A 13,792-nucleotide genomic window follows, 5' to 3' on the forward strand; every position below is an offset into this window, starting at 1 on the left:
AAAGGAAATGTAAGTCTGTTGTCGTAAAGTTAAAATCAAATGACAAGCTGAAAAAATATTCGTAATGTATGTCCAAAAATGTAACATTTCTGGTTTTTATAAATCAATGAAAATTAATACATACATAGAGACTACGGTGAAGAATGTGGGCAGGCAATTAATGAACAAAGAATTCCAATAAATGTAATTGAAGAAGTTCAGCTGTATGTATGTATGTATTATTTTTAAGTCATCTCTACACCCAGTGTGGGGCTTGAACTCACAACCCTGAGATCAAGAGTCACACGCTGTACGGACGGAGTCAGCCAGGTCCCCCACGTTTGAGTGTATTTTAATTCAAAAGAGCAATCCTAATCTTTTTAGCCTCTCAAATTAGAAAGATTTGAGAAATCAGTTAACACCCAATATCAAAAGGGTAGTTGGACTCTGACACAATCCTGATGGGAGAGTAAATGAAACAACTCTTCTGGAAAGGAATTTGGCAGTTGTATTGGAAATTTTAAGTTTAGCTCCCTTTTGATAAAATAGTTTCCCCTCCGGGGCGCCTGGGTGGCTCAGTCTGTTAAGTGTCCAACTCTCAGTTTCGGCTCAGGTCATGACCTCAGGGTTGTGGGATCCCCGCAGTCGCAGTCGGGCTCTGTGCTCAGGGGGAGTCTGCTGGAGATTCTCTCTTTCTCCCTCTGCCCCTCTCCCCACTGGTGCATGCATGGCACGCATGCGCGAGCACCCTCGCGCACTCTCTCTCCCAAATGAACAAATAAATCTAAAAAAAAAAAAAAGTTTCCACTTATCAGATTTTATCCCAAAGGTTGGCAGACTTTTTCTGTAAAGGGCAGATAGTAAATATTTTAGGCTTTGTGGGCCATACGGTTCTGTGGCAGCCGCTCAGCTCTGCCATTGCAACGTGAAAGAACCACAGACAAGAGGTGAGCAAATGGGGATGAATGTGTTCTAATAAAACTTTATTTACAAAAACAGCCTGCTAGATTTGGGCCATAGGAACTGTAGTCTGCCAACCTCAGACTTACTCTAAAACAGTGATTGCTGCTGTAGGGAACGATTTAGCTACAAGAATGGTGATTACACTGCTTTTGTTAATCCCCCATATTAGATTAATATATTTATATATATATATATATATATGCACAACAATCCCCCATATTAGATTTATATATATACATATATATATATATATATATATAACAATAAGGAACTGGCAAATAAATTTGGTTGTCTTTGTGTGATGAAATATCACATAGCTATTTAATTTTATTTAATTTATGCTATTTAAATTTATGCAGAAAGGTAATATAGCTTCATTACTATATAGCAAATGTATACATATAGCAAATGTTGGGAAATAGTATGTAAATGAACTATTAGAACTAATAAGGGGGTTTAGTAAGGTCAGCATGACAAGATCAACACCAAAAATCAAAAGCTGTCCTACACACTAGCCATAACCAATCGGGAAATATCATGGCACAAAGATTCTACGCATAACATCAATAGAGACTCTAAAATATAGTCACCTGTTTGAGAAGATCATACAATTTTTCTGAAGGGCATAAAAGAAAGCCAGAATAAAATGCAGGGTTATACTAAGTCCCTGGAGGAGAGAATTCCATATTGTAAAGAAGCCAATTCCCTCCAATTGATGTACACATTTCAAACAAAATCTCTAGCTGGGTTTCTCACAGATTCTGACAAAAACGAGTATTCTGGGAGAGACAATATGGAAGCATAACAAAAACCGGTTTGAAATAAAGAAGGATGAAGGAGATTGTCTCTAGCAGATATCAAACTACAAAGTGAGGTAGCTGAGACTGGTTTTGGCTCAGAAATAAATAGACAAATAGATCAATATAACAGACCAGAGTCCAGAAAGAAACCGTGTTTATAAGGAAACTTAGTGTAAGAGAAGGGGTGAAATTCCAAATGAGTGGGGAAGAGGGATTATCTGACAGGAGGGGCCTCCACAGTTGGCAACATTCGGAAAACAATAATGCCAGGTGAATATATCCTTACCAAAACCAGAAACAAGCTGCAGGTTATCAAAGAACGAAGCGTAACATGTTTGTCTAAAAGTATTGGGAAAAAAATACACAGGGGGTTTTGTTTATAGCCTTGAGATAAAGAAGCACAAAATGCCAACGGCATAAAAGGATGGGTAATGATTACTTAAGAATAGTAAAATTCTATATGATAAAAGACACCAAAACCAGGACTAAAATACAAGCAAAAGATGTAAAGATTGACCAAATTTATAGAGATGTCCTATAAATCAATAAGGAAAAGACAACCCAAAGGAAAATGAGCAAAGACTATGAACAGGTAACTCGCCGAAGAAGAGATCCAGAGGCCCGTGAACATAAAGAACGCGGCCCACTTCGCTAGTAAGTGGCAATGTCACGAAAGGGAGGGTGAGTTTCCTTCCATCAGGCCAGCGAGCGCAGGAGGGGGGGCGGCAGGTTGGTGGAGACCCTCCAGGGTTGGCAAAGGGGTCGGGAAATGGGCACTCTCGCGTACTGTTAGACGATATATTGGGACTGCCTTTCGAGAAGAAAAACTGGACACATCTATTTAAAAAAATAAAGTCTGCATACCCTTTGATAACAGCATTTTTAGATTTCTAATCCTAGAAATACTTAGAGAAACACTCTAGGCAGCATGAACAAGGCTGTGCTAGATGAGAAGACGAGGTCACCTTGAGCGAGCCCTGCCACCGCGGGGTGACAATGGTGCTACTGGGGAGGGAACTTGGAGACATCGTGGAGGCTGAGATTAAGGCCCAGGGCCTCAAGGAAGCTCAGTGCAGGTCCTCCTCCAGGCTGGGGGAGTTGGGGGGAAGACAGGCTGGGCAGAGGGAAAACCAGGGGAGGCTTCTTAGAGGAGGTGTGAGTCTTAGTGATGAGCAGGAGTTAGCCCAGGGACAGTGGGTGGGAGGACATCCCAGGAGAAAGACAAAATGCAGGGTGACAGCCAGTAAGTTCTAGAAATGATATAGCACAGGTGACACGCACCCAGGAGGGACTCGCATGGGCCCCCAGGTCTAAACAGCAGGCCGGGAGGCGCGGCTGTGATAGCCCGGGGCGGGAGGTTGACACGGGGTGCCTGTGGCAACCAGCCGCCCCAAAGCCCTTCAGCATTTTAACTAGGACCCTCATCAGGTGGTGAGGGCAGAGGTCGCCACCCTGGCTGAGGGGAGGAGGGGGAGCTCCTGCTGTCCCATCAGTGTGTCCTCCCTACAGGGTCCCCACACCACCGCTGGCGTTTTTGTCTGGGCAGCGCTTGGAAGCCCGAGTGATCCAGGTTCTTGTCGGTCTCAAGCTGACCCCTAGGGGACAGCTGGGACACGGCAGGGTGCTGAGGGCCCCGTCTTTAGGATTCAGACCTGCCCAGGCTGGCCCTCTCGGCTCCCCCAACCTGAGGAGCTGCGGGCCTTTAGCTAAACGGAGCCCAGAGCTGCACGTTCTAGGAGGCTGAGCCAGGAAGGGGATTTGTTCCCATCGCCGAGGCCTGGGGCCCTGCAGGAGCCCACGAGCCCCGCCGGCTGGCTGTTGACCTGTCCCCCCACCCCCACCCCAGCACTCAGGATCCCATCGTAAGGAATAGAGCCCTGGTCAGCCGAGCTGTCCTGTTGGATGCCCCAGAACGAGGCTGCCTGGGACACCCAGCGGTCAGTCGCCACCTCCCGGGGCCCTGGCCCGCTGAGCCACCTGAAAGAGCCAGACCTACACGGACGGCGTGAAGAGCTCACCCCAGAGGAGCTTAAACAAAGGGAAACGAAAACACACATGCAGGCAAGGTCCTGAGACAGAGACAATGAGGGGCACGGGGGTGACTGAGGTTCGACTGGCACCTTCTTCCTGCTTTTCTCAAACCTCCAGGTTTTGTGTTCTGGAAAACAGCATTGCTCTGAAAGCAAAGCATCCTCCCGGAGCCCAAGGTTCTGGGTCTATTTTTTACCTTTCCTTCCAGAAGCGTGGATGGCCACGCGTGGGGGCCAAGGGAGCAGCCTGTGGCTGCAGGAACAGGACCTGGCGTGGCAACGCTGCGGGGGAGGCTGGCCCCGGCTCCCCTCTGCTCTCCAGCTCGTCACGCGCAGCCCTTCATTTTGACAGACGTGTGAAACACCAGTATCCGAGGCTAAAGCAGGATGAGAACGCGTTCTCGGCCTAACCGCTAGGACGGCACGGCGAGGAAGGGAGGTCTCATGTACCAGCCGATGAGAAAATTGGTATCTTCTCACTGATTTCCACAGGTCCCCTAGATAGGCATGGCAAGCCCCGTTCTACAGCTGAGGAAACTGAGGCCCAGAGGAGTTGACGGCAGCTTATCTGGTTTGCATACCTAGTCAGTGGCTCCCGTGGGGTGCCTGAGTGACCCCACAGCCTTCCTGCTCAGCAATCCACAGGCGCCCACTCCAAAAACCTGGGACGCTCCGTGCTTGTCCCACACAGGGAGTCTGCCCTGATCCTGGCTCCCATCCCATTAGTTGGGCCCAAATGCCTATTCACCCCACATCCATTGGGCCTGTCGAGGCAGGCCTGGAGCCTAGCTCTCTTCACTCATCCCTGGCGGCCCTTGTTTTGGGCACAGCACCCTGGGGGCCAGCTTCCTGGGCTCTGTGCTGGAGGCCCTGGCTCTGGGTTTGAGCCTTGGCTTCTCCATCACCACTCTGCTGGCCCCCCTCAGCACTCAGGCCCTCTGTGAGGACTCCCGCGTCTCCAGTGCCAACTCTGACCCCACCGCCCAGCCAAAGTGACCTCGGCGGCCCTGGACCTCCTTCAGCTGTAGAAAATACCTATGTTTGGAGGGTCCAGAAGAGGCACCAACTGGAGGTGGAGAAAAGGTTTTTTTGAGCCGGCCTGGATGAGAAGCCAAGATAATCCTCCAGCTCCTGGTGTCTCAACCAGAAGGCTCCTCGGTGATTGTCAACACGCACGTCTCCCACTGTGTCTGTCTGTAGGGTGTAGCCACGTATGTTTGGAACAAGAGTTCAAAGTCTTGCAATAAACAAACCATTAGGTGAGGATAAAGGCAAACAGCCATGGGGACAGTTCGTCACACTTGCTGGCACAGAGCTCCTAAAGCCCTCGAAACTTCCTGAGTGATGGGCATGTCCTTTGTCCCAAGTAAGGAGCCCTTGCCCAACACACTTGAGTTCCTGCTGAGGGGGTGACACTGGTGGGGCCCCTGGAGAGCCTCAGGTTGGGTCTGGCTACTGGAAAGACCCAAGCGTAATTAGAAGGTGGGAATGTCCAGCTCGCCCACAACCCCACCTCGGGGAGGCTAGAGGGGCTGCATACGGGGTAATCGAAGTGTGCAGAGCTCCCGGTTGGTGAGCAAGCTGATGTGCTGGGAGGGTGGTGGGTCTGGAGAGGGCGTGGGATCTCTGCACCCCTCACCCCCATGCTTTGCCCTTCGCATCTTTCCCAGGTGGCTGTTCCTGAGTCATGTGCTTTGTCATCAACTTATCGCAAACGCAGCGTGTTCCTGAGTTCTGCGAGTTGTTCCAGTGAATTTTTGAACCTGAGGGGCGTTGTGGGAAACCCCACATTTGTGTTCAGCCGGCATGAGTGCAGGCAGCCTGCCCCCCCCCCCCATCTGCGGCTGCCCCTGAGTGGGGCGGTCTTGTGTGGCTGAGTCCTTGACCCTGGGGTCTGTGCTAACTCTGGAACTGAACTGAAGGAATTGTTAGGCACCCGGCTGCTGTTGGAGAATTGGGAGACTGAGGAGCTGGTGGGGGTTGTTGTTCGGGAAAAACCACCCAGGGGTCTGCTGGCTCCGTGGGTTGTGGCACAGGAGAAAAGAGAACAATTGCAGTCCTGCCTGTCCTTGACCTCAAATCTGTCACTTTCCCTGTCTGGGACTCAGTTTCTCCTTGGAACCAGAGGGTGGGGAGTAAAGGAGCTCTGTGAGGACCCCCTGGTCCCTACCCTCTCTGCTCTGGCTTCCCAAGGTGCTTCGTTGCTCAGGTTCCAAAAATTATTTCTTGACTTGGAAGCCAAAGGGTCTTCAAAAGGGGAGGCTCTGGGGCCTCCCAGACACCAACGAGGCAGGAAGATCAGAAAGGGCAAGGCAGGCCCTCCGGGGGTCCTCCACCCCTTCTCCTCGAGGAGCGGCCGTGGGCCTCCGCCCTCTTACCTGCTCCAAACAGTCTGGGATCTCTGGCGTGCAGGGCAGCGTCCCTGCGCTCTCCATGGACAACACATCCTTCAGCAGCTCTTCACACCCTGCGGACAGACAGACAGCACAGGCTCAGAGCCTCGGGCTGGGCCAGGACTCTGCAGATTACATTGAGACAGGTCCTTCCTCCCAGGCTTTCTTCCATGGCTCTAACCCCAACAGAAAATGCACAAAAGAGAGACTCCCAAATGCAGAGGGCAGGTCAGGGGGCAAAGAGAATCAAGGAGGCCTTCCTGGAGGAAAGGATATAAGACAATACTCCCTGCCTGGTTCACAGAGAGTCCAAATGCACACATTCCTTTGAGCCTGAGGCCCTCAACAGCCCTGCAAACTCCAGGACATCTAGGAGAGGGTCGCCCTCAGAATGGCTCTACTTCCTGCTGACTCGGGGACACAGGTGGCCTCCTTCCACAGTTTCTGAGCAAATGCCCCCATATCTTTTCAGACAAAGGAGGTCACACCTGCAAAGCGCCTGGCATAGGCACGCGACAGGTGCAGTTGGCGGTGGTCCTACAGCCAACTCTATTCGGAAGGCTTTACGGGGGCTGTGCGCAGCCCCTCCCAAACTCTCAGCTCGCTTCCCATCACCCCTCACTTCCAAGGAAGTCATTCCTGGTCCTTTCCACCCTCCCAGAACCCTAGGTATCCCACAGAGAACGGTTCACCCCGACAGGAAAACATGGCTTCTTTCGCAGATGGCAGCAAAGCCTCGCTGGACTGTGTCCTCTTTGGAGCCCACAGGGAGGCCCTGGCATGGCCACCTGGCTGGCGACCTAAGCCACTTTTTCCAGACAAGCAGTTTAGGAGTAAGAGTGGCCCTGAGTGGCCTCTGATGCCTGGGGGTCTCTCACAACTGCCTCTGAATTGGGGTAAGAGAGGGACCGTATAATGTCCCTTCAAGGGGGAGAGCTGGGGAGACTGGAAGGGACTGGGGAGTCCCGGGGAAGAGAGAGGGGAGGAAACAAAGAGAATGGAAGAGAAGGAGGAAGATGGGTGTCCAGCCCTGCCCACGGCTTGCCCACAGCTGTGCTGGCTTTAAAACTGTGAGTCCCAGGTCTTGGGAAACTGCTCCGAAGCTGGGTCATCCTGGAGGAAGGTGACCTGGAGGAGGACGTGGGAGGAAAGGAAAGCCATCGGGAACCTTCCTAAGCGGCACGGATGATGGGAAGGGTGGAAACGACCGTCCCACTGATGTGGGGACTCCATGGCAGAAGATCAGAGACCATCCCACGGCCCCTGCACGGCTGGGGCAGCTGTGGGAGCCCTGCTCCTTCTCAGCCCTGCTGGGAGGAGCCCCAGCTGAAACCCAAGTCAGGCCAGCCTCCTCAGCTGGACAGGATTCTGGCAGACCCGTTCCCACGAGGCTCTCACCTTTCATGGCGAACACCCCTCGGCAAAAGTCCTTGAAGTTGATTCTCCCAAGGTCGTTGGGATCCAGATATTTCACAAGTTTTTCCACCTGTGAGAAGGAAGGAGGGACAGGTGTGAGGTCCCCAGAGACACTCATGGAGCTGGGGTGAGGCTGGCTGGGGAGGCTGGGAGGGAGGGACAACCAGCGGCCCCCTCCTCGGCCCCCACCCCGCACCCTGGGGCCAGCACCAAGCCCCAGACAGCGGTGGGGTCACTCCGTTCTGCTGAGGCCCACAGACAGCACGGGGAGCCTTCCGACAAAGACGGGCTCGTGGAAAGTCAGTGCTCTGATTTTTTAACCTAGTGGTTTCTTTCCTACAAAAATAATTCACGCTCATCGCAGAGACTACAGAAAAGGGAACCAAACCCCGCTGTTTCCCACTTAGTGGTTTCTTTCCTACGAAAATAGTACAGGCTCCTGTGGAAATTCCAGAAAAGAGAATGAATCAAACCCCGCTGTTTCCCATTTTCCTTTGCTTTAAAACACATAGTTTTAACCACTTTTTTTTTTTCCGGTAGTTCTTAGAGACCCTTAGTCACATTCCCCTGTCTATAAGGAGGAAATAATTATGTCACATCTGTATACATTCTGTAAAAATTTAACATGACAAATCAAGTAAGATTTAAGGCAAAACCAATGATGGTCAAGACAGAGGTGACACTGGCAGAAGTTTGTAGGGGGCGGGGGGCACCAAGGGCGTTTCTAGCGCTCCATCTGGGTGCTGGCTGTGCAGAGAAGCCCACGGAGCTGTCTGCTCGCGGCCGGGGCACTTTTCTGTTCTATGTGTACTTTATACTTCCATTTAAAAGGGTAAAAAAAATAGAGTTCGTTTAATAAAGGTTTTTCAGCCCAAAGGAGTCAGCCAGTCTTGATGTTTGGAATGTTCTCTCCCGCTTAACTGTTTATCAGAAATCTATCCACACTGCCCAGCGGTCCCACCCGTATTTTTAGCGGTTATAAGACCCGCAGCCCGGTGGGTACACCCTCATTTACCTAACCACCCCAAACAGTTGGGTAATTTTGGTTTTTCCCCACTTCTTGTCATTACAATTGATTTGGGGGGGGGTTTTGCAGCCACGTGGATGACCTGTCACCCCCCTGGCCTCTCAGATCCTTGACTTTCTCATTGCTTTCTCCCCCACCCACCCAGTCGCCCCGAGGACTCACCCCTCCGCCAGGACCACTCACTCAAATGGCCCACTCGCTGGCCGCATCCTCCCTTCCTCCCCACCTGTCCGCCGCCGTGAAGTTCTTCAGCATCACCCGGACCGCTCCCTCTCACACCCATCCAGCCCGTACCCAAATACCACGGCCTCAAGCGCCTCTTTCCCACATCGCCCCTGGGATCCCGCCGGTCACAGACATCATCATCTCCTTTCCTGGCTGCTGAGGTCTCCCAATTCATCTATCCTCTCCCACTTTCAGCCCCTCCAACTCATTCTCCAACTGGATCATGTCACCACCTCCCCTGTTTAAAACCTTCCAGTGACTGTCCACTACCGTTAGGATAAAATCAAAACTCAGTAATGTGGCCTACAAGGCCCTGTATGATTTGGCCCTTCCGGCCCCATCTCCTTCTCTTTCCATTCCTCACTGCATTCCAGCCACATCGGCCTTCAGTCAACTCCTCAAGCAAAAGAATCTCTGTTCTGCCTCAGGGCCTTTGCACACACTGTCCTCGATCTCGAACACTCATCCTCCCCCCACCCCTATTCATCACCTGACTTTGATTCATCCTTCAGCTCGCTGTTTGTACCTGTATTAGACATTTCTCCCTGAGAGAAGCTTGTCCTCACCACTCCCATGTAATTAGGGTCCACCCTGCTATTACCCTGTCTTGCAGCACCCTATACTTTTCCTTCCAACCATTTGCTGCAATTTGTAATTATATTGGTGTGATAATTGTATTAATTTGTATCTTCCCCTCTAGAAAGTAAGCTCCCTGAGGGCAAGGATTATGTCTGTTTTTTTAAAAAGATATAATGTATTTATTTCAGAGAGAGAGAGCAAGTGAGAGAGAGCCCGAGCAGTGGGGAGGGGCAGAGGCAGAGGGAGAAGCAGGCTCCCCACTGAGCAGGGAGCCTCCCGCAGAGCTCGATCCCAGGACCCAGAGATCATGACCTGAGCCGAAGGAAGACACGTAACCGACAGCCACCCAGGCGCCCCAAGGATTACGTCTGTTTTGATCACCACCGTATACACGGTAGCGCCCACCATGACGGGCACATAGAAGCTTCACAGATATTTGTTGAATAACTGAATAAGAATGGTTCTACAAATCCTCTAAGTTTTAAAGGCTTTTGATAACAGTTGCCAAATTGTTCTCTCTAAAGATGTCTTAATTTAGTCTTCATCCAGAGCCACTGACTTCAAACTCGCGAGCTCTGGGTATATTTTCCTAGTTTTTGGCAATGGCCAATTTTGTAAGAACTGTCTTTTCTAAGGAATTGGTGCCCTTCCCCTCCCCGCCCCCACCGCCCATAGTTCCAGCGCCTGAAAGTCAGCTTCTCAATATTTCTTCCAGAAGCCTGCTTCTGAATCCACCTGTAACTGTGGCAGCCCCTCCACCCCCAGCACACAAGCAAGCAATCGTTCCCTCAGTGGGCGCCTCCTGTATGCGGGGCACTCTGCTGGGGGCCGATGGCTGACCACACGCGTGGCCACAGAGACGCACACATGCCCATGCACACGCGCTGTCATGCGCTTGTCGTCAGGCACCTTCCCTCGCCTCCCAGTAATCCCCAGCAAGGTCTAAAGCATCGCGGAGCAAAGACGAGCTCCTTCTTGGACTGCTTTGGGGCTGGGTTGCAGACGGTGGGTGCTGGGGCACCAGGGAAATGGTGGGGCACGGTCCGCAGGCCACTCTTCCCGTGGGTGTTGTTAACACGGCCCGGCAGACGCCCTCTCGCCCATCCCACCCACCACACGCTCCAAAGCCCGGGCTGTGCTGGGGATTCATCTACTGGTTAGGGACCGTGTCTCCTGCATGCCCACAGGACAGGTCTCCGGGGTCGGCAGATGCAGCCAGGGTCTGAAGCCGGGGTCTGAAGCCCTGGTCACCACCAGTGGCCTGGGGTTATGGGCACTGGCCCTGCTGGCTCTGGAGGATGAGCAGTGACCAGAAAGAGACCCCACACAAGCATCTCTCCTCCCTCGCCGAGCTTGGCGGCCCTACACTCGGACCTCTATTCCAGCTGACACTGCCTCTTCCACGCGGGTGTGAGTCTGGGGATGATGGGGGGGCAGAGCTTATACGCCCACTCTCTGTGACCCTCTGAGCCCGGTACCCACCGGGACCTCGGAATGCCAGGGGAGGAAGAAGGTGGCCTTCTGCCAGCTCCCACTGCGGCCAGGGCCTCCTCGGCCCTGCAGCTGCCCCCTCCCCCACAGCCAAGACAGCCTGATAGCACCAGGCGATGACGTGGCTTCTCAGAATAGCAATGCCCAGGTGCCACCTGCAGGGCTGCAGGGAGCCCGCCCACCACCCCAGCAGGAGTCCCACCTCCTCTCCCCCTGCCCTCTTGCCACTGGCACCGTGGGGACTCCGTGAACACATGGATGGTACCTCCCAGCCTCCCGGCACTCCCCCCTACAATCCTCTCCAAGGTCGGGGGCGCTGCCTTAATTATCTCTGATACAGTCAAGGGGGGAGTCGTCACCGACTGTTGAGTGGCCGGGGTGGAGCCCCGGCCTCAGGTCCACCTAAGAGGCAGCCGGCTGTGCACTCGGATTCTGTAATCCAGGGTGTCCGTCACCCCCTGGGGCGGGAGACCCTGGGGGTCAGGCCATCCAGCCCCCCGCCTCCAGGGAAGGACAGCCTGGAGCCGAGGTGCAGGGGTGTTTGATGACAGGCGGATAGATGAGGTCCTGAGTGCCACTGCGAAGTCCCTGAACAGCCCGGAGCTAAGGCTTAGTCCCACAGGGCTCAGAGTGTGCAGGGAAGGCCACGTGAACAGCCGCGCAGCCCTTGAGAAGGTGCACGGGACCACGGTAACGTTATCATAACAAATACCAATTATAGGAATAAACACCATCACCGTAGGCTCAAGAACTCTCTAAATAAACAACAGCAGAGCTTCTGTGGAGAGGTACTCATAATTCCTGCTGGGTTCGTGGAGGGCTTGGCAGAAACGACAGCAGGGCGCCAAACTCTGGCCCCACGCAATCTCATCCCTAGTCCTCCCGACAACCGTAACGGTAGCTACAATCATAGCCTCCCATTCTACAGCTGAGGAGACTGAGGCTCACGGAGGCTGGACGTTTAGACAGTCGCCGCAGTAATGACTGTTCCTTGAACCCAGGTCCCTCTGCCCCCAGAGGGTCCGCTCGGGGGGTCTACTGCTCTCCCTGCGCTTCCCGCTGAGCTGTGCTCTCAGGCCCCACCCTCTGCCCATCAGAGCGTCTTTACCGGCCGTGGCTGGGGACCCCTCGCCTTGATCACCAGGCATCTCAACCTTCTCAACACGAGAGAACCTTTCTGAGCTGGTTGTGAGGATTCACGTGACTAGCGGGCTCTGAGCGGGCCTAGCACAAAGGAAGGGTCACCAAGCATTTGGTGCATTCTGTGGACCCCGCCCTTCATTCTGTAGACAGGGAAGCCGGGTCCCAGGCAGGGGGAGGACTTGCTGAAGGTCCCACGGCAAGTACCGCAAATAACCCCCCATGTGTGGTCTTCATGGTGAAGCGAGGCCGCAGGCCATACCACCCTCCCCCCCGCCCCATACACTGCACCCACCACCCGCGGCTGGGCTGCCCGGGGAAGGGGGGCGCTCCGCTGGACTCTGGGCCGGAGGAGAAGGGCATCCGGGCCTGTCAGAACCCTGCAGGAGCCGCGCGGTCACTGAAACCCACACAGCCGGGCCGTGTCCCTGGCAGTAAAATATTGATCTTTCCGTTCTGGGGCCACTCAATGACCAGGCTTCCCCTTCTATTTCTGTGTGCTTTCTCTCTGGGCTGGCTCTCCCCCAGCCCGCGCATCTCTCCCAGCACACCAGCCTGTGTTCAGAGCCTCCCCGCCGCTGCTGCCTGATGGGTCACCAGCCAGATGCTCCGGAGCCGGTGACAGCCGTCCACGCCCCCTCATTTCGAGCTCTGCCAGCCACGTGGCCTCTAGTGAGCCATTTGCCTCTCGGAGGCCTCGGCGGCCTCATCCCAACAAGGAAAACCGGCACAGGGGGCAGGTGAGGCGTCTAGTAAGTGTGGCGGTTACTGTGACCAGTCAGGCAAACGCTTGGTGACTCTGCCTTTGTGCCAGGCCCGCTCAGAGCCCGCTAGTCACATGAATCCTCACGACCAGCTCTGAAGCAGATGCTGTTATTATTCCCATTGCACAGGTGAGAAAACAGAGTCACTCAGGGTGATGGTCCCACAGCTAGTGAGAGGCCGAGCTGGGGTTTGAACACAGGCAGCTTGGCTCCAACGTTCATGATCTTTACCAATAATTATTATTATTTCTGCTAATCTAATTGCTATTATTATTATTATTATCATCATCATCACAAGTTTGGGGGCTTGCTCTGACCAGAGAATGAATAAATTTGTCTTCGGCTCTCTTTTCACCTAGAAAAACTGGCAGGGGTGCGGGAAACCTTTACTGAAAAATTTGAATATTTAAAGGGAAAAGCATCATTTTAAATGTTGTGTTGCGACAGCACGTCTCCAACTAGTATCCCAGATGCAGCTTGGAGACAGACTTGAAGTTTTAAAATTCAAGGCCAAGATTAAAAACCCAGGAAGGCTTCTGGTTTCTGTTAAGATGGAGTCAGTTCTCTACACTCTACCACTTCCGCTCATTGGAACTAAAGACGCTGGACAGATTGCATGAAGCTACTGAAGAGGAATTTTCTCTGAAGAGGAAATTCTAGCAGGCAAATTGGGAGGGAAATTAAGACTTGAAGTAAAAATGACAGCAAAAAACAAACAAACGGCTTGAAGACGAATATGGCAAGAAGTTACCTGGTTTATTTTTCCAGCCTAGACTCGGGAAGCCCAAAGCCCAGAACTGCATAGCAGGTGTGAACAGAAAAAGCTTCAGAAGAAACTCTTTGAATGATGATGACAGGCCAGGGAAAGGGGCCCTTTGGGGACAGAGTAGAAGAAATGCCATGGTTTAAAAAAAAAAAAAAATCCCTCTCCCAGCCCTACCCCGAGGCAAGCCCCAGTCTCAAAGTTGGGGGTTGCAGCAGTACC

General features: G+C 52.9%; 1 protein-coding gene across 2 annotated transcripts in view; it reads right to left on the minus strand.

Moving 5' to 3' along the window:
* The window catches only part of RAB11FIP4 (RAB11 family interacting protein 4), a 114,473-nt gene that overhangs the window by 69,973 nt on the left and 30,708 nt on the right, over nucleotides 1-13,792 (minus strand). For both annotated transcript variants that reach the window (XM_057318141.1, XM_057318142.1), the window contains exons 2-3: nucleotides 7,564-7,651; nucleotides 6,151-6,239 (exon numbers count right to left, since the gene is read on the minus strand). In XM_057318141.1, coding sequence (XP_057174124.1) covers nucleotides 6,151-6,239; nucleotides 7,564-7,651 — 177 coding nt within the window. The remainder of the gene's footprint in view (nucleotides 1-6,150; nucleotides 6,240-7,563; nucleotides 7,652-13,792) is intronic.

This window comes from Ursus arctos, unplaced genomic scaffold (genome assembly GCF_023065955.2).
Source record: "Ursus arctos isolate Adak ecotype North America unplaced genomic scaffold, UrsArc2.0 scaffold_24, whole genome shotgun sequence".
NCBI lineage: Eukaryota > Metazoa > Chordata > Mammalia > Carnivora > Ursidae > Ursus > Ursus arctos.